This window comes from Camelina sativa, chromosome 5, assembly GCF_000633955.1.
Source record: "Camelina sativa cultivar DH55 chromosome 5, Cs, whole genome shotgun sequence".
NCBI classification, from domain to species: domain Eukaryota; kingdom Viridiplantae; phylum Streptophyta; class Magnoliopsida; order Brassicales; family Brassicaceae; genus Camelina; species Camelina sativa.
The window spans coordinates 28,884,144-28,904,960 of record NC_025689.1 but is presented as its reverse complement, the minus strand read 5'-3'; the positions used below and the strand labels follow the sequence as shown (position 1 = coordinate 28,904,960).

Here is a 20,817-nt window from a genome sequence, read left to right as displayed (position 1 = left end):
AGTCTCCTTCATTTCAGTACTTGGGGTCGGAGAAGAAGCCATTGATAGATGGCATGATTTGAGGAGCTTTGTTGCGCACAAACTTCCTCAGACCGTGCTCCGCGTACCTCTCTCCTTCTGCGTGGTTGTCAAGTATACCAGCCGTCCTATTCTCCTTTGTCACCCTAATATATACACGTACCAGTTTCACTTCCACATGTTAATATACACCCAAATCAACCTTTCATACAATAGGACATGCTAGCTAGATAGAGAAAAAAAAATTATATATACAAATGTAAATAGGTCATGAACGAATAACTCGATTAATCATTGGTCAAGAGACCTCATGATTAGTGACAGTATGTATATATATGTACCTGACTTCAGGGTTGGTGGAGATGTTCCTAACAAGCTGCATCCCGCAAATTCCAACAGCAACTCCCACTGCAGCAAACAGTGGATACACCTATAATCCCACACACAAACCAATCAGTTTGAGATCAATATTTTTCAGATCAAACGGCTAGAGATGACATGGTTTCTACTTTCTATCTCATATACAGATTAGATCTATAGACACTAGACAGCCGCAAAACCCTAATTCGTTGGACATGTTCCAAAATCACACAAACCAAAACAGATCAGTGCTTAACTCTCATTAAATAACGATTTCTAACTGATTTAAAAAAAGCCAGATCGCTTTAATAAATACTTTTAAGTAACGCGCATGCAAGGGTTAGAAAAGAAGATGAAAAAAAGCTCAAATGAGATCTGTGGGGTACCTCGGGCCTGATCCATCTTGAAGAAGCCATATCTGAATGAACAAGCTACGAAAAATATAACCGAGTGAGGAGAAAGCGTGAATCTGAAGAAACGAAGGAAGAAAGATTAATTTGTAGGCGACGAACTCAGAGTCTCTGACTTGACCTTTGAGTCGTTTCTGGCTCCTTTTTAAAGATTAGAATCTTCTGAATTCTGATATGCAATTACTATTCGACACCTCAGTGTTTTGACGAATTTTACATTTTTTTTTTTTTTACCTTTTTTTTTTGTGGTCTCTTTTCGCGTCCTTGGACCTTGACTCTTCTAATTTTTTTGCATGGGATACATTAATTGGGTTTTTTTTAATTACATGAGTTTTTTTTTTTTTTGGGTCTTGGCCCATAGCAAATTAAATTCGTTTACTTTTCTTCATCAATAGTATTTTAGTTTTACGCCGATTTTTTTGTATGGTCATTGAATCTAGGGATAATTGGATCTTTCTGCGTGGAGTTTTATTGTGTGTGTGTGGGCTACAAAATACAAACTGGTTTAAGTATGTATTTACGTAGTTGTGAACAAAAAAAAAATGTTTCACCTAAAAGCATGAATGTGGCTTGTAATATCATCCCCTAAATTAGTAATTTGATATAACAGTTAGAAAAAAAAAAAAAAAAGTTAGTAGATAAAAGTAAAATAAAAAATCAATAACTGATAGGAAGCATTTATACAGCAAAATTACACTCATTAGATTAGACCATCCAGATCTTCATGCAGTTTAAGGAAGCATTGACTTTACCGAACTCATTCATCATGCATGCCAATAGACCAAAAATAAAAGCCATGTGTTACTAAGTAATTAGAGACCATACACCGCAACAATTCCAAGAACTTATGGTTTATCTTGTGAAACAGAAAACGAACTAACCTGTCATAAGGCAACAACAACCCACACATTCTTTTTAAAAATTGATTAGATGGAAGAAAATAGTTATATGAATTTGTATAGATAAACTGAGAACTATTAGTAATTATTGTCACAACTCACAAGGTACACAAAAAGCCAAAATAACATGGGGGAAAATCAGTGTTCTCCAAAAAAGGATGCGTCCACAAAGCAGAAGAATGTAGACGATTGGTTACCGATAACATCCTCTAGAAATGCCAAATGGTGGTACTCTGCGTTTCACAATGTCACCGCCATGGTCGGCGCTGGTGTACTTAGCTTGCCTTACGCCATGTCGAACCTCGGATGGTATATATATCCAATCTCTTGTCAATATATAAAATATATAGTTATCTCAAATATACTTGTGATTATAATTATACACACTGAATTTTTTATGGCAGGGGACCTGGAGTGACAATAATGATACTGTCATGGGCGATAACATTCTACACACTATGGCAAATGGTGCAAATGCACGAGATGGTTCCAGGGAAGAGGTTCGACAGGTACCACGAATTGGGTCAACACGCGTTTGGGAGAGAAGCTTGGACTCTGGATCGTGGTGCCACAACAGCTAATCGTTGAAATAGGTGTGGATATTGTGTACATGGTTACAGGAGGGAAGTCATTGAAAAAAATCCATGACCTTCTTTGCACGGATTGCAAAAATATAAGAACTACGTATTGGATCATGATCTTTGCTTCCGTACATTTTGTTTTAGCTCATCTCCCTAATTTTAACTCCATGTCTATCGTCTCCCTTGCTGCTGCCGTAATGTCTCTGAGGTAAGTTCAACTCAAAATCAATTGTTAATATAGTCTTAATGTTAACATCATATTTATTGTACGTGGTTGTAAAATATGGAGCTACTCAACAATCGCTTGGGCAACCTCGGTGAAGAAAGGAGTTCAACAAAATGTAGACTACTCGTTTAGAGCCTCAACGACCTCGGGAAATGTATTCAACTTCTTGAATACATTAGGAGATGTGGCATTTGCTTACGCAGGTCACAACGTTGTGTTGGAGATTCAAGCTACTATTCCTTCGACTCCTGAAAAACCATCAAAGATTGCAATGTGGAAAGGAGTAGTAGTTGCCTACATTGTCGTCGCCATCTGCTACTTCCCCGTTGCATTTGTTTGCTACTATATTTTTGGAAACACTGTGGACGACAATGTTCTCATGACCTTGCAAAAACCAATATGGCTTATCGCCATTGCTAACGCATTTGTGGTTGTCCATGTCGTTGGAAGCTATCAAATATACGCGATGCCTGTCTTTGACATGCTCGAAACCTTTTTGGTAAAGAAGATGATGTTCAATCCTTCTTTCAAACTCCGCTTCATCACTCGTACTCTATATGTTGGTAAGTTTTTTAGTTCACAACTGAATCAATACTCCTACATAAATAATGTAACATATGAATTTATAATATTGGATCAATGGATCAGCTTTCACGATGTTCATTGCCATATGCATCCCATTTTTTGGTGGATTACTCGGGTTTTTTGGAGGATTCGCCTTTGCCCCAACAACGTACTATGTAAGTAACTGAATACTCTAATTTAATCATATTCATTTCTCTAAAACAAATTCGAAATAACTCACTTGATGTACCTTTTAAATTTGTTTACTATGATTAGCTACCATGCATCATGTGGCTTATTCTCAAGAAACCAAAGAAGTATGGATTGTCTTGGTCTATTAATTGGGTATATTTCTTTTACTCTTTCATTATTCTTCTACCTATGTGTTTTTGTTTTTCTTTGTTAAATTTGGCAACAACTTGTTTTTTTGGTTGTGTGATAAATTTTGCAGTTTTGCATAGTAGTTGGTGTTATATTGACAATCGTAGCTCCCATTGGTGGCCTCAGAACCATTATTGTATCAGCCAAAAACTATGAATTCTTCTCTTGAAGACCACCCTATTTCTCAAACTCTTTTAGAAACACAAAGTGGTCAAATGAGTCTCATACTAGCCATTAATTTGTTCGGTGGCTGGTAATGATGATGTCAATTCTAAGGGTTTGTATATTTTTTTATATATTTTTATATTTCATATATTATCCAAAATATATATTGTCTTAAATCAGTTCAAGCATACACTAATCTTTTTTTAAAAAAAAACAAAGGAAAAAAAAGATTAACAAATTATAAAATAAATCTCACACATATTAAAAAAAGATTAACAAATTATAAAACAAATCTCACACATATTAAAAAATTAAAAAAAAATTATAGAACAAGTTTAGAAACTTCTTAAGTTACTAGATTAATACCTGTGCTAGAGCACGAGTTGAAATTCATTTTATTTATATTGTATTTTTATATAAAATATAATTTATGTGATTGTTTTAAAAAGTTTTTTTTGGATAAAATATTATGCTAAATATGAATGCTTGAAAAAAAACACTTATTTTGTAAGTTTTATATTGTTAATGATTCTAGATAAGTATCCATGCTATAACACTGATTAAATATATGAAACTAACCTTAAAATGTGTAAAAAATTACATTCAATTGCCATTAGAAAACTTAATTAAAATTAATTAATTAATTAAATATATATAATTTATTAAAAACAAAAATTGGGGAGACATCAAATAAAATAAATTGTACAAAAGTAAAAAAAAATCTATTAGAATCAAAACTAATTTGTACTTAAAAAATTAACAGCTAAGATTTTTAAAATCTAATAATAAAATCTATATAACTACAAATTTTAAAAAATATAGTTATATAGATATAATATCTTATCTATTTAAAAACTTATATTTTTCTTTTAGCCACCATTATTTACGAAAATAAAACTAAGCTGAAATTTAAATATATTCAATGTTTGAAGGTGCTTATTTACTAAGTTGATATAGTAAATATGAACCATTAGATGAATGTCATGTGGAAAAAAGTATAAGGTAAAAAAGATATTTTATACTTTTTGTATACAAAATCAATCTTTTAGAAACAAAAGTATATCATAAACATCAATCTACTAGGGACATAATGAGTACATAATTTAGTGGAAAAACTAGGATCAGAATACATGTGGTGTACCATTAGTTCAGCCATGAATAGACCTCAAAACTCATGTGTTGAATGCCATTTTTTTTTCTAGCCAATGAGAAAATGGTGGGATTTCTCAAATTATTAACTTTTCTTTGTAACAATTTCGTTTCTGTTTTATGTTTAAATTTGTTTTGGTTTATAATTTAGGCGGCAATTCCACTGTCAAATATGTTTTTTACAAAATAGTTTACATTTTTTAGTTTACATTCCAAAATATATATTGTCTTAAATCAGTTTGAGCATACACTAATCTTTTTTTTTTAAAAAAAACAAAGGAAAAAAAAGATTAATAAATTATAAAATAAATCTCACACATATTAAAAAATTTAAAAATAAAATTATAGAACAAGTCTAGAAACTTCTTAAGTTATACAAAAAAAAAAAGGTTAATTGATATTTAAAAACTTGTTTACGATCAACAAATTTAGTATTTCATAAAAAATATAAACCTAAGCAGCTAAAATAATTTGCCCCAAAATTGCTAAAATGAATAATCCAAGACCCTTTCAAAATTGAAAGCCCATTAAAAACCTTCGGGTCCAGTAAATAGAACCATCCTCCCGCCCTAAATCAGTTATTTTCCCGCCACTTTCCCTTCGTCTTCTCCCACTCGCCACAACAACAAAAAAGAAGCTTCTCTTTCTCTCTCTCTCTCACTAGGAAACGCAGAGACTCTCTGCCAGATAGTGAGTGATAGTGAAGTTGAAAGAGCGATGGCTACAGATGAGGAGATTAAAAACGAATTCAAAAGAAGCGGCTTTACTCTTGTGGAAGAAGACGAGATTCTTAAAAAATGTAAGCGGCGCGACGCGACACTTATCCCCCCTAATGAATGATTCTCTCTGCCCAGATCTTATGACTTTTTGTTTCTTTGTTCTAATCAATCAGGTGTCACTCTCTGTATAAACTACAGTCTTAACCCTTCTGATCTCGTTTCAAGTTGGGAACTTTATCATCTCAATCGGTAAAACATCACTTCTTTTTGTTAATTCGCCATCTACCCAAATGCTCCAATTCATTGTCAAATTCAATGCTTTTAATCCCCAATAGAGATTATAAGTGTATGTGTAGTAGTTCAACAACGAGTAATGAAGTAATGAGTTTCATGTTTGAGAGTGGTTCTGTTAGTGATTCTAAGGCCTAATTATGTATAAATTTCCTTGGTGATGTTATTTTTAAAGTAGAGAACTGAGTTTTGTTTTCATTTGTGTTTGGGTTGGATGCAAATGCAACAGACAGCTTCTTGATCAAACTGTAAATAAGGATGAGATGGATGGGTTTGTATTGCATCTTCAGAACGAACAGAAAGAATCTATTATGAGAGAGGAAGAATCTGGTCTGCATCTTTACTCAAATAGAGATGTAGATATGTAAGTGCTTTCTACCAGGTTTTGTTTTCTAGTTGCGTCAACTTTTACCAGATTTGATTTTGAAAGACATAAATTTGGTTTTTGATCTAGGCTTTTGGACAAGATGCCTGAAGATACTGAAGAGATTGTAACTACCCCTACAAACAAGTCTCAACGGTTACATCCGGATCCATTTGATTCGATAAGTCGATCAAGAGATTACGGTTACTCTACTGGGAAGTCAGTTGGACATGTGACACCTTTTGGGCGACGAGTCGAAAAGTTTGTGGTGAAGTTCAACATAGGTAATGTGGCGGCTCATGCAGAGAATGGAAACAATCATGATGTAGAAAACAGTGAGGATGATATCATTAAGAGAGTTCAAACCAGCCAGCGGTGTTCTCTAAAAGTCAATGGCTCAGGCCCTGAACCAGGTTGCAGGTTCATGTATGACAGAACTGAGGATAGGTTTAATGCACTTGAGAACCGGATCGTAAGGCATGCAGATGCATTTGCTGCCTCAGGCTTATATGAGGAACAGGTGGATCCTGCTGTTGCTTCACAGGTAGCTTTGCTTGTACACACTACTTTCATGTCAAATATGTTAACATTGGGGTATAGAGTTGCTTACATTGTGCTACTGATTGCTTCAGAGAAGCATATTTGCGGTGGGAATGATTTGCTGTGATGCAGAAGGGCATTTGAATGACAAGTCCATTCTATTGCAGAGCAGGTAACTCAATTATGGCTTCACTTGTCTTTGTATATTATTGCGAAGGATTATGACTCATGTCTTAGAAAAAGTTGTAAAATTCAGATGCATAAGCTCTTTAGAATTTGGATACCCGAATGACTTAATACATTGTGGTCCTATATAGGTATAATCGTATATAGCTAGTTATTGGCATAACTGTCTTTTAAACATGAAATATCCAGAGTCTCCCTATCCTGATGCCAACAAATTCGATGATTTCAGTGCCGAGCGTACTTCAGGACAGCGTGTTCCACTGGACTTAAACAAACTAGATCAGTTCTCCATTTTCCCTGGCCAGGTGATAGCTTAAAGCCACCAGATTTAGGTTCTGTTTTTTTTTTCCCACAGAAGACTCGTAATATTTATGTGGAGATGGTCTGAATATAATGCAGATAGTTGGCATTGAGGGACAAAATCCTAGTGGACATTATCTCACTGCATCCAAGCTAGTGGATTCAGTTCCTTCAACACTTACTGCTGATGCGGATCTTCCTCCTGCTAAGAGGCAAAACTTGGATCCGGAGGTCGTAACGTCTGCAGAAGAATCTCATGAATTATCAGGGGTTTCATTTGTAAGTATGCAACCAGTGCTAATACTTTTTTTTCTTTGGAAACATTGTTTTTTTTTTGTCTTTTCTTGTTTGGGCACATTTCTTTCCTATATTACACACATAATCAATTTGTTGCGATGAGTGAAATGCAAAATGTTGAGAAATTTAGGGATCACAAAGCTGATATGGTTAGCTAGTAGAGGTTCATAACAGCTAGGTTGGTAACTACAAAGACTGGAGATCCTTTAGTTACTGACTTCGATATTGTCAGTCAACATTAGTATGTTATATTCCCTTTTTCGTTTTTAGTGATATTTGAAAAGTATGTATGCATGTTTTTCATGCATAGATATTAAGTTTTCATTATCAAGCACAAGGGTGGTTTGTTCAGAAACATGTTAGCATTTTAACATTCTTGTTGGGGATTCGACCGGAAATGATACTTAAAGGTCTTTCTGTTGATAGATTATTGCATCCGGACCATTCACCACATCAGACAACTTGCTGTTTGAGCCACTGAATGAGCTACTAGCCTATGCAAGAAGAAAGCCACCACAGTTACTCGTGCTGGTGAGTAACTAAAATGCATTCAGACATCCTGTAGACTTTGTCTCTTGTGTGATTGTGTCTTGGGATCACTTATGTTTTATTTCCAAACTCAGCTTGGACCATTTGTGGATTCTGAGCATCCGGAGATTAAGAAAGGAGCTGTTGATGCCACCTTCAATGAGATATTTCAAATGGAAGTCGTCAGGAAGGTACTGAAAATAGGACAGTAGTATATATAAACTGACCGACTTTGGAATAAACAAAGATGTTTATGTTTGAGTTTCTCAGTTGCAAGATTATACGGAATTCATGGGTTCAGAAGTAAGAGTGGTTCTGGTGCCATCCATCCGTGATGCTAACCATGATTTCATATTCCCACAGGTGCTCTTTTCTCTTTCTCTCAAAATCTCTCTTCTCGCATTTACGCATTTCTCTTCTCTATGTTGATGTGACAAGTTTCCCCTTTTGTGTTATCAGCCTCCTTTCGACATTCACATACCTGATCTCGAACATCAGGTATTAGATTCTTCTCATTAACAAAGTCTCGGTTTCATCACTTAATGTTCCTTGCACAGGTGGATATATATATTTACTGTATTTTTCGTCTTTCTCTCCTCATACATTACAGATGACCAGTCTATCAAATCCGGGAACCTTTGAGGCAAACCAGGTAAGAAAATCACTGTGGCAGTTCTCTTGTATGAAGCCAGGTTTTTTCAAGTTCTTACAATATAAGCATTAATTGGATATTCTCAGGTAAAGGTAGGTTGTTGCACGGTGGATGTACTAAAACACCTGAGTGGTGAAGAGATGTCAAGAAATCCAAGTGGAGTCCCCACTGATCGCATGTCCAGACTTGCTAGCCATCTCCTCCGTCAGCGAAGGTAACTTTTGCAGTTAGTAGTTCCATCTATATATTCTCAGCTACAAAATACTCAAAAATTGGATTCTTATGGAACAGCTTTTATCCTCTGTATCCACCTCCCGAGAGCCTCCCTTATGATTCCTCACTCGCTCCTAAGGCGCTAGAGATTTCATCAATCCCGGATATTCTCCTGCTTCCATCAGACATGAGGTACTTCGTGAAGGTGAGTCAGTATGTTAATAGTGGCATCAAATTCAGAAGCTAGAAATAAAAGAAGAGTTGCTGAATGTATTTCTGAATGTTGTGAAGGTTTTATCTCTTGGGGAAGGAGAAGATGCAGTCAAGTGTGTGTGTGTAAACCCTGGAAGACTTGCGAAAGGAGAAGGGGCAGGTACTTTTGTTGAGCTTACCTACAAGGGCTCTCCGGAATTGATGCACGCTTCCATCATCTCTATTTAAAACAGAACCTGCAGTGTTTAGCCAACTCTAATAGTTTCATATATAAGAGAAGTTTTTGGTTCCTCATTCTTTTCATGCTACCATTAATTTATACGCAATGTAGTCTTCAGATGTATTGTAAATCTCCCTCATCAAGAATCACAAATTCAAAGAAGATGCCAGAAAGAACTCAACTTTTATGTTTAGTTGTTTACCAAAGTAACCAAAGACAAAGAGGAGTGAATGAGATTATAAAATTTATATTGGAAAGAAGCTCTATTTTAGGATTTATTAGTAGTAGGTTCATGCCAACAGAAGCAATGGAGGATTGGCCATTACTCTTCTTCGTATGAATGTATCCAAGACGCATATAAAGTGAAACGAAAATTATTATTTATTAGTTAATTTTCAATTTAATACATTATATTGATCACTAAATCCTCTTACAGAAAAGTTCAACTTCGTGATCCCACAGACAAAACTCACAAGCAGAAGAAGTATTCATGTCTTTGTCCTCACCGTATGGATTCCTTGCTAAGAACGTCGTGGTTTTACCGTCGCACTTGCACTTCTCTCGAACATACTCTGTTTTGAGTCGTTCCATCACCGGGTTGGCATGATCCCAAAGGAACTCTCTAATCTTTTCAATCTTGTGTCGAAGTTCCACCAGATCCTCTATCGTAGTTGACATCAACGGCTTTACAAGAGAAGACAAGATCTTGAAACCCTTTTGTTTTGTTTGGCCTCCAAGACAGATTAGAATCAGCCCATAGACATATTTTGCCTCTTTGTTTCCTTTTTCTGCAGCTTTAGCTAAATATTTGAGTCCTTTGTGCTCACGGTTATCAAGAAAGTAGTGGATGAATCCTCTGCGAAACAAAGCTTCGGGGTTTCCATTCTTGCGACATCTTTTAAAGAAATTGGAGAACGTTTCATTGTCGTGATTCCATGGGAACAGAGGGGTTTCTTGAAGCGAAAGTCGGCAGAGAACATATTGATCATCGCAGATATTACGAAACGGTTTCGAAACTAATCTGAGACTACGAACCTCTGACAAGGAAGAAGCTGCGATGCTTGACGAAATCTCCACAAGAAGATCTTCCGGTAAAGAATCGAGGCAAATTCTTGTTTTCCTAGATTTCCTTATAGACGAAGCAGACGAGAGCAGAGAGGATGATACCATGTTGTTGTTGTTGTTGTTGAGATTCAAGAATACATGTTTTCAATTTGGCCAGATCCCTTTTATAGAGAGCTAAATTCGTTTTTTCCTTTTTTGATTAGGAGAGACAAATTTTCCTTTTCCATACGATATTTTCCTTTTCCAAATTTTCTTTTTTTTATTACGAGAGGCTCCTTTGAGCTAATCTATTCACTTGTTGTTTAAAAAAAAAAAATTGACATGTGACTTTAAAAAAAAAAAAACAGGGAAGTTATTGACAAAATAGGCTTAAATTCCTATTCTCAACCCGTCTAGACTCGAGAAGATGATTGTATGTCCATCGAACCGAATCAAGAACTCACTTTCGCCGGTTTCCTTTTTGAATTGTTTATTGGTCTGACCTTTACAAAAGCCTTTTGAAGATCCTACAACAACAACAACAACAACAAAAAGTTTCATTAGAATCAATAAAGACAACAAACCTATGCGTTATAAACTAAACTACTCAATTGTTTTCTCAGGAGCACTTAAGCAGATAAACAAAAATAGACTAAATACCTCATTGTAAAGAGCTTTAATAAGAGATCAGAAGATATATAGATATGTTAATCCTAAAATAGATTCTATAATAGCAAGAGAAGCATGTAGTCACATATGGCGGAGATGCTATCTAATAACTGGCTAGGTTCAAATCAATACAATCAAACTACTCAAGCAAGAAACAGACCTTCCATCAAGTGACTTTTATTCACAATCACACAAAATTAAGCAGTGAACCACTAATGTAAGGCGTTCAAAACAAAAAAACAAAAAAATGCGACTTGTTTGTTTACCTGAAGATCAGAAGAATCAGTACCAGATGTTTCAGCAGTCCAAAGGCTTTCCAAATTGAAATAAACCCTGGCTTTCTCATCAAGTGCATGGACTACAAACTTCCCTACACGTTATCCAGAGAATTACAACCCAAACACAACTCCAAACAAGTATCACAAAAATCAACACTTTTGTGTAGATAGAAGAAACATGAACACACGAACCGTAGTCTATGACAACCCACTTGCTATCGTACCCTTGCACAGATGGCAGCATTATATGTTTTGCTCCTTTCTGCTTTTGCTTCGCCTGTGAAAGAAACCATTTAATCACTCTTTATAATGTTCACAAAATAACAAATTTCACAAAACAGAGCTACTCATTATCCATCATAGGTCAATTCTCACATATCGAATTCACAAAATTGGTCAATTCTAACATAACGAATTCACAAAATTGGCTAAAACCCAAATCAAACAATCTCAACGATAGAAGAAGAAGGTGGAAGACGTGTGTACCTTATAGACTAATGCTTGAGCGATGTTTTTTAAGTGCCAATCGGATCTTCCGGTGGCGACGACCATGTAATCAGCCCAGAAGCAGTGATTGTGAGTTGGAACTACCGTAACGTTATCAGCTTTCACGTCGGCGAGTATCTTCTCCACTTCGGGAAGCGTGAGAATCTCTGAGACATCTTTGGGCCAGGCGGTTGAAGAGAAAAATGGAGAGGAGGCTAAGATGCGATTCGGAGCAGATGATAAACCTAGCTTCCATGATTGATCTTGAATAAGAGATGAGCAACGAGATCGGAGAGCCGTCAACATGATGATTGATGAGCTTTGTTACGGTTTCGAAAATGGCCACGATTGGGTTTAAAACCCTAATTTACCAATTTGATTGACCGGAGCGGTGTTGTGTTGCGCCTCTCGCGATTTTGCTTTTTTTTTTTTCTTTTTCTTTTTTTTTTCGGTTGCCACATTAGCAAAAAAAAATATATACTGTATATATAAAAAATTACATACGAAACTGTACTAATTAAATGGAAATAATAACATAATGTTTAAAATTAGCGAAATGACTATTTTGGAGACATTCACCACCAAAGGGTCAAATCACCAAAGAGTTTACATCATGTTGCATCTACTAATAACAACATTGTTGTATTCAGTTGTTTAACTAGAGAGATCCGACATGATTACGCAAAAACTTGGTTCTATACATGTGTTGTATTTACTCCACAATGTTTCCAAGAAATAGAGAGAAGATCAGATCACAAATAGGCTAGAGGCTAACAAGTCCATCTATGTTTTGTTTTATATAATGTTCTTAAACATGTTCATTGCACCAATGGAATATATGTCTCACGCTAAACATATGTCTCAACCTCTCGCGGGAGATAACATTTCTTCTTTCATCATCTTTTTACTTATACAAATTTTTTAACGAAAAGGCTCTTACCAATCATATCCGACTCTTCGAAAACTCAAACTCTACTCCAAAAAACTATTTTTTATAACAAACTCGATCTTCCAACTAATGGTATTAGTATTACTTCTTCGCGACTTAAGTGTTGAAAGTTCCTAGGACATCCTTAACGCCATATCAGTTGTAATGGTTTTAGGAAAATTAAAATATTTAAACAATGGTCTACACCTAAGAACACACCATTCAACAATTCTTGCAAGAGATCAATTTTCTATTTTTTAAGAACAGTTGTACCCACTATTCAACATTTTTATTATTTTAAAACTCTTAAAAACACACTATGTGTTGTAGCTATGAGGATGACCTTAGGAAAAACAAACATGTTATAGACCATCCTAACAATGCTATTGTTTCATGTACATTTTAACCAAACCATATGCTACTTTAATTACTCCTTTACCTAAAGCTATAATTTTGTATAATTTTGTAGTTCAAAAGATAAAAAGCACTAGAATTCTTATATTTCTATCTTAATTTTGAAAACATAAAATATATTTACTGTTTTCAAAACTAAATTACATTGTTTCTTCCTTCCAAACTCGATCTTTATACTAATTATGTTATTTTTCTACGACTTGAACATAAGGTTTTTTTTTAAGAAAACAAACATGTTTTAAGTTAGACGTACGGGATAACCAAACCATCTCCAACTTTAATTACTTAAAGTCTTAAACTATAAAAAAATTTGTAGTTAAAAGAAAATAAAGAAGTAGAACACTAGTATAATTTTATTTTCCACCTTAATCGTTAGACTTCTGTTACTTAATATTAGACATTTATGTAACATTAAATAACAAGTTGTTCTTACGTTAAAGCCTAAAAAGCATATTCCCTAGCAAACAGAGCAGCATATTCGGCTCAATCACTTTTTTCTTAGACATAGAATCATAGTTAGATCCGAAATTAATTTAACGTGTATATTCAGTATTCTAATAATACACACACACACACACACACTCTATATATGCATTTTTTAAACTGTCTTCTGGATTAAAAAAAAAAACTTGACTTACAATAAAAGCTCTATACAAATACTCAAAAAATATATATATTTTTTTATAATCCTTGGATATATCAACAGAATTATATTATACTGTATATTCAGATAAATGTCATTAATATAAAACAATACAACTTTAAAAAACCTAATAACCTCATCTGTACTTCGGATCGTGTAGACTTGCTAGTAAAATAAACAATAAATAATCGTTTGTTGTTTGTTGCCGAAGAAAAAAAAATGAGAAAACAAAATTGAGGAAGAAGAAGAAAACCATTAGAGAAAGGTCTCAAAGGTAAAGCTTTCTACACGCAACCTTATGGATTCATGTCGTCTCTGTCTCTGTATCTTCTTGCTGTAGAAGAGCTACCGCGTCCGTGATTGAAACCCTACGATCAAAATCCATCAAGATCACCTATTGATAAAATGGCTGAATCGGTGGCTTCATCTTCGTCTCACTATATCTCAATTTTCACGAATTTTCCTCTCATCTCTGCCGTCTTAGCTTTCACCATCGCTCAATTCATCAAATTCTTCACCTCCTGGTACGTTTTCATATCCCAGAGAGAGTCTTTTAGTTTGTTTCATGTTCTTGAATCTTGTTAATATGTTTCTTTGGTTATAGTAGTTTCTGATCATCTAGGTATAATATGAATCTTGAAGCTCTGGTGTAAGTTATTTTTTTGTGTAGGTATAAGGAAAGGAGATGGGATTTGAAAAGGCTTTTTGGGTCTGGAGGTATGCCTTCTTCACATTCAGCAACAGTTACAGCTTTAGCTTTAGCTGTTGGTTTACAAGAAGGCTTTGGAGGTTCACATTTCGCTATCGCTTTGATTCTCACTTCCATTGTATGTTTTTGCTAATTACTCGCTTTTATACCCTTTCTTATATCATGACTTCAGGGGATGGTTCTATTCTGATGAGGGATTTGTTTTTGTGTGTGTGTGTGTGTGTGCAGGTGATGTATGATGCAACTGGTGTAAGATTACATGCTGGACGCCAAGCTGAGGTTTAATTTTGTTTTCTTTTGGTGTCAGAACTCATGAAGCTGTGTTCTGTTTACTGATTTGGGTTTGCTTCTTTATATTTTCAGGTTCTCAATCAGATTGTTTACGAACTTCCTGCAGAGCATCCTCTGGCTGAAAGCATACCTTTGCGTGAACTTTTAGGTCATACTCCTCCTCAGGTGAGTAAGTCCATACCAGTTGAGTCAGATCACACCAAGCCTTGATCAACTGGGACTTATACATGGTTTTTTTATGTAAGACTAGTAACAGAATGATTGTGTTCAGTACCTGAGCTTTATTTTGGTGTTATCAGGTCGTTGCTGGTGGAATGCTTGGGATTTCTACAGCAGTTGTTGGGTACTTAGTCACCTTGATAGGCAAGTCAGCTTAGGTGCAGCAAAGTCTCGCCTTTTATGCTCCATATATAGTGTGTCAAAGCCATTGGTAGGTAGTGTTGAAACAGCCAGACATGCAAATGGACTGTGGATCCTAGTTTCTTTCTTTTTTAAAATTTTTTTTTGTTGCTCAGCTCGTATGATTGACACCATAGTATAGGTTTGATCTTGTAAGAAAACAATGAAACTTCATTGCAAAGTGGTGAAAAAGGGAGTTTAAAGCTTTATCTCTATGAAAAGCACAGCTAGTGCTGATTTCCTCTGTTTATTTTAAACACATATCTTAGCATTAACTGTTTCTTCCGCCACATTGAAGATGGCACGATCGAGCTAGCTGACATATGATTCCTCTAATGGTGATAGTATAAGGAGGAATTAATAGCTTTTTATGTCGACACAACCTCCTGAAATGAAACATATACTTTATTACAACAAACAGGTCAAGATAGTCAGGGTCAAGTGAGCTGATTAAGTACCTCTGATGGAGATATTCATGCATCGAATTTTTTAACCCGCAAGTTACCTTTGGTATTCATTTAGCCACGGATTGACCACTAAAATGGTTTTGACAACAATCTTTATTTTAAGGGTGTGGCAAATCGGTGGGCAGTTCCACTGAGGAGATAGATGTTGTGTCCATGTGTTCGATGTAAGAACATAAAGCGTCATGATGCATATACTGTGGGATGACATCTATATTTTAAGGGTTAAATTTACGGATTACTTCTTGTGGACGTGTCAGTAGTGAAGGCTCTATGAGAACTCAAACATAAACTCAGCCACAATTACAACCTTAACCACATCCGCATGAAGTGCGAACAATGAGTTGAATATGGAGGAGTACGACCCTCGATAAACAACCATATGTTCCGGTTTTCAATTCTTTAATCGTTGACAATATTACTACTAAGGTGAACCTAAATCTAATTCAGCGGCTATATGCATAGATGAAGATAAGTAACAAAAGACAAGGAATATCCAAACCCACACATTTGGAAAATACTAGAGTGTACAAGGATCACAAAGTTCAAGTCCAATGTGATGTCCATGTAACTAGGGTTATTAGTAAGATAAAATTCATATATATAATAATGGAGTAATAATCTTTGATGGTAACTTTGAGAGTTGTTCTTATGAAATGTCAATCAAAATCTTTTCAAGTTTTTTTTCTTCCCCTTTTTGTTATTTGCATCTTAATAAAGCTCTAAAAGGAACTATTGCATTTTCAATGTTATATTACTTTTTCAATAAGCTCATTAAAGCAAAAAAACTATTCTTGTGTTGTCAACATTTTCAAACTCTTCTTCTTTGCATTGTGCCCACAACTTTATATTCATGTTATTTCACATTTATTGTTACATTATTGTACCATTAATCCCATACATTTTACATCCAATGCAAACACCCTCCTTTTTAAAATTAGAAAGCCTATCATATATTTTCTTTTTGTCACACATTATTAGAAAAGCTTATCAAAAAATAGAAAATGTGAGTTAAAAAAAGAAGGTACCATAACATAACACAAACATAATAATGAATGAATCCATAAGAAACCAAAAAAAAGAAAGCAGAGTAAGGGGACCTGTCAAAGACCACGTGACTTTGTCAGTCAAACCCGGACCGACAAAACCCATCTCTCACCGCTCCTTCCAATATCTTTAACCGTACACGTGTCCTTATCTCTACACAACCAGAAAAAAAAAACCAACCTTCATCTCTAACATAAAAATCTTAAATCTAAAGTTACCGTTAAAAAGTACAACTGTTTAGTAGTAGTAGTAGTAGAATCTTAAAATGAAAAAAGAAAGAAAAAATACAGTACTATCGGGAACAACGTAATTAACTTTTTCCCAAACTCTTTATACTTCTCCCAAGATTCCTCCTAATTGTTTGTGATTGTTCCCATTGTATTTCACATCATTATCATTACCTTTATTATAATGGTGATTAACTTAAGTCACTTCCTCCCCACGTACACATGATTAGTCACTTTTTATACTAATTTTTACAGTATTATATTATCACAAACCAGATCTGAGCGTTACTATAAAACCTCTATTAAATTTTAGAACAACAAAACAAACAAATAATAGTGGGTCTATATGATGTTATGCCATTTATACAGAACAAAACAGAGTTAAATAGGAGTTTTATAAAGACTATCATATTCGTCTCCATTACACAACAGCCCATCTGGTATTAATGTCTCTCTACTTCTGAATCTCTCACTTCATCATCAAGTGGGTTCTATGAGAGTGACGACTCTTTGATTCCTTCGCCACATCTTTCTCCTCTCCCCTCACTTTGATATCCATCCTTTTAACATCCTTCTATGTCATCTCTCTATCCATCCATATTCATAAAATAAAATAAAGCTTCTGATGTTATTTTTGTAGGAAGTACTTAGAAACATATCGCTCTGTGTTGTGTTGTGTTTTGTTTTTGTAAGAAATGAGATCTGGTGTAGAAGATAACAAAGGATGGATTGGACCATCGACTCCGGAGATATCGAATGGTTTTGAGTTTCAGAAAGGTTCTAACCGAACACCAAACCATCACCGCTCTACTATGGGGAAGCCTGCACCGTCGAAATGGGACGATGCTCAGAAATGGCTTTCTGGTGTAGGGCTTGGTCGTGGCGGTGGTGGTGGTGGTGAGAAGAGTAGTCATCACTCTAGGAATAATAAGCCGAGAAACTCCAACGCTGATGATCTTAGACTTATAGCTTCGGCTTCACAAAGAGAACGTGAAGGAGAAGATCAGTATGTTGACGTTGAATACGAAGATGAAGAAGCGGCGGCGGGAAGGCCGGAGGTTGAGACGAAGAACGTTGACTGTGGTGAATCTGTTTGGAGGAAAGAGAGTAGTATTAATCCTACGGCTGTGATTAGATCGGTTTGTGTGAGGGATATGGGGACTGAGATGACTCCTATTGGGAGTCAAGAACCTTCAAGAACTGCTACGCCTGTGCGAGCTACGACGCCGGTTGGGAGGAGTCCTGTGACTTCACCTGTGAGGGCTTCGCAACGTGGCGAGGCGGTGGGGACGGTGACGGAGACGGTGATGAATGTTAGGAGGGTAGAGAGTAGTAATAATGAGATGAGTAATAATGGCTTTGGGGAGAGTAAGAAAGCAATGAGTGCTATGGAAGCTCGAGCCATGGCTTGGGATGAAGCCGAACGGGCTAAGTTTATGGCTAGGTGATTAAATATTAATTGGTTTAATTATATTGATCGATGGTTTAAATATGTGTTAATGTGATTAGTGTTTGAGATTGAGTTCTTTTTGGTATTTTGTTGTGGATCATAAGGTATAAGAGAGAGGAAGTGAAGATACAAGCTTGGGAGAATCATGAGAAGAGAAAGGCCGAGATGGAGATGAAGAAAATGGAGGTAATAATGTTGTGTGTAATTGAGGGATTAGTATTATTAATTTCAACCAAATTGAGACTTATATGTTTTTGGATATTGAAAAGGTTTGAGGACAATGTGTGAATGTTTGTGTAGGTGAAGGCAGACAGAATGAAAGCAAGGGCAGAGGAGAAGCTAGCAAACAAGCTAGCGGCCACAAAAAGGATAGCGGAAGAGAGGAGGGCAAACGCCGAGGCGAAGCTGAACGAAAAGGCTGTCAGGACTTCAGAGAAGGCTGATTATATAAGGAGAAGTGGTCATTTGCCTTCTTCTTTCTCTTTCTCCTTTAAGCTTCCTTCTCGCTGTTGGTGTCAATAGTCTTGTGTATTATCATTATTTATCTTTAGAATGTAATCGTATGGATTTAGTGATTCAGTAACTAATTAACGCAGAAACGAAAAGTACTTCAATGGTTTGTTTTGGGGGAGTAGATAGAAGAAAAGGGAGAGATATGACTTATGAGACATGAATGAGTTTAAGATATTGAGCCAGGGTCTCTTCAGAGTTAGCTAGACAAGGTCCCCACGAGTCATTTGAATACTATAGACACTAACTTTATTTATAGATACATTAACACATTGGGAACCTATAATATGTGATATTATGGGTAAAATCAAAAGTTAGCTTTTCAGCTAAGCAATGAAGATATGATGGGAAAGTAAAGGTAATACTACTGATAGTGATTTTGATAGTTGGACTCATATAATTAGACAAAGCTAGTCATAAACACGAACAAAGAATGTGGGATGAAGGAGAAGTAGAAATGATTAGATTGATGAGATTGTGACTAGTCATATTGTTCTAGAAAACGTTTTATGCGGTCCCCTAATGTTATGTGGCCATAAACCGTGGCAATCATTTTCAGGTGTTGAAATTAGTCATTTCAATTGTTAAGCATATTTAGACAGTCATAAACAGTCTTATACAATTTTAGGTAGCTTTAGATGCTCCTAACTGGTCTTATAGGCGATTATAGACAAACGTTAATCAGTTAACATTTTTTGTTTTGTTTTAGTTTTGTATGTTTGTCAAAATTTTGTTATATATGCATGATATATATACATGTAGATTCATCTTGGCGGAAAAAATGATTAGTAAAGTTGATATATGTTACTTGATATAAATTGAATTGATTTGGTGGTAATATTTATATATGTTGAGTTCAGATATGATATTTGATGAAATTTTTTTTACTTGTTTGCATTTGGATCAATTCTATATGGTTTTGGTAAATCATGAATTTCTTATGTAAATCCTTTAATTTCATATTTTCAAATTATTTTTTTGGGTCTAATTCTCATTTATGATAATCTTTAGGGGGGTGTATTCAACTTGACATTTTAAGTGATTTGTGTGAAACTTACAAATCCTATGTTATTCAATCATGTATTTTAAAAAGTCTATTAAAATCTACTGTTATTGAACTGATGATTTAAAAATCTACTTTGAAATCCACTGTTATTCAAAATAGTTTGTGGATTATTTTAATGATTTTTGAGATTCTGAAGGATTTATGTGGGATTTGTTTAGTTAAAAATAAAGAAATCTAAATCTCATGGTTTTATGTGGGATTTGAAAGAATTTTACAATAAATCATATCAACTTCTCTAAAATCTTTCAAAATTCCAAATTTTTTAAATCCCATCAGATCTTCTAAAATCATGGTTTCAATACACCCCTCTTAATGTTTTAGTTTTGATATCGGATGGATTTGGAAGTAGATTAAAATTTTCATCAATTTGAAGATATTTTTTTCAACATTTCAACATCTATTTCAAAATTTTTATATTTTGAATTTTACTATTTATAAATGATGATATGTCATATGTTATACTATGATATTTCATATATATTTAGATTATAAATTTATAAATCGCCTAATATCCCTTAAAGCCATGACACAAACGTACCAGAAAAGACAGCGGATGAGCATCACTAACCTCTACCCGTAAAAAACCGACGACTATCTCCGAATCTACCTCAATCTCCAACCTCCTCACTCCACGGTCCCAAGCAACAACCAAACCATAATATACTACCCCCATAGTTCAGCCAATGGTGCGGTGCAGATCCCAATATTCAAAACAAAACCCACAGACCAACAACCATCCTCACCCCGCAATATATTTAGATTATAAATTTATAAATCGCCTAATATCCCTTAAAGCCATGGCACAAACGTACCAGGAAAGACAACGGATGAGCATCACTAACCTCTACCCGTAAAAAACCGACGACTATCTCCGAATCTACCTCAATCTCCAACCTCCTCACTCCACGGTCCCAAG

General features: G+C 35.2%; 6 protein-coding genes and 1 pseudogene across 6 annotated transcripts; 4 read left to right on the top strand and 3 right to left on the bottom strand.

Annotated features, from left to right (window-relative positions):
- On the bottom strand, window positions 7-971 carry LOC104787778. Its single transcript, XM_010513410.2, has 3 exons — window positions 765-971; window positions 360-448; window positions 7-164 (listed from the first exon to the last, which is right to left on the bottom strand). The coding sequence occupies exons 1-3, from the start codon at window positions 792-794 to the stop codon at window positions 14-16; spliced, it is 270 nt and encodes an 89-aa protein (XP_010511712.1). The 5' UTR covers window positions 795-971; the 3' UTR covers window positions 7-13.
- On the top strand, window positions 1,815-3,608 carry LOC104787777 (annotated as a pseudogene).
- LOC104787776 (DNA polymerase alpha subunit B-like) lies at window positions 5,375-9,350 on the top strand. The gene is made up of 15 exons (XM_010513409.2): window positions 5,375-5,552; window positions 5,646-5,721; window positions 5,993-6,127; window positions 6,218-6,671; window positions 6,760-6,839; window positions 7,083-7,158; window positions 7,253-7,432; window positions 7,877-7,981; window positions 8,074-8,169; window positions 8,249-8,341; window positions 8,438-8,476; window positions 8,589-8,630; window positions 8,717-8,844; window positions 8,922-9,048; window positions 9,135-9,350. The coding sequence occupies exons 1-15, from the start codon at window positions 5,471-5,473 to the stop codon at window positions 9,282-9,284; spliced, it is 1,863 nt and encodes a 620-aa protein (XP_010511711.1). The 5' UTR covers window positions 5,375-5,470; the 3' UTR covers window positions 9,285-9,350.
- On the bottom strand, window positions 9,697-10,594 carry LOC104789676 (putative F-box protein At1g67623). The gene has a single exon (XM_010515337.2). The coding sequence runs from the start codon at window positions 10,444-10,446 to the stop codon at window positions 9,697-9,699; it is 750 nt and encodes a 249-aa protein (XP_010513639.1). The 5' UTR covers window positions 10,447-10,594.
- Window positions 10,587-12,209, bottom strand: LOC104787775 (protein Iojap-related, mitochondrial-like). The gene is made up of 4 exons (XM_010513407.2): window positions 11,754-12,209; window positions 11,460-11,544; window positions 11,256-11,359; window positions 10,587-10,847 (listed from the first exon to the last, which is right to left on the bottom strand). Exons 1-4 carry the CDS (start codon window positions 12,057-12,059, stop codon window positions 10,773-10,775), a joined length of 570 nt encoding a protein of 189 aa, XP_010511709.1. The 5' UTR covers window positions 12,060-12,209; the 3' UTR covers window positions 10,587-10,772.
- LOC104787774 (uncharacterized membrane protein YuiD-like) lies at window positions 13,904-15,381 on the top strand. The gene is made up of 5 exons (XM_010513406.2): window positions 13,904-14,262; window positions 14,409-14,565; window positions 14,676-14,726; window positions 14,811-14,903; window positions 15,038-15,381. The coding sequence occupies exons 1-5, from the start codon at window positions 14,144-14,146 to the stop codon at window positions 15,113-15,115; spliced, it is 498 nt and encodes a 165-aa protein (XP_010511708.1). The 5' UTR covers window positions 13,904-14,143; the 3' UTR covers window positions 15,116-15,381.
- LOC104787773 lies at window positions 17,216-18,945 on the top strand. Its single transcript, XM_010513405.2, has 3 exons — window positions 17,216-18,319; window positions 18,430-18,511; window positions 18,626-18,945. Exons 1-3 carry the CDS (start codon window positions 17,571-17,573, stop codon window positions 18,845-18,847), a joined length of 1,053 nt encoding a protein of 350 aa, XP_010511707.1. The 5' UTR covers window positions 17,216-17,570; the 3' UTR covers window positions 18,848-18,945.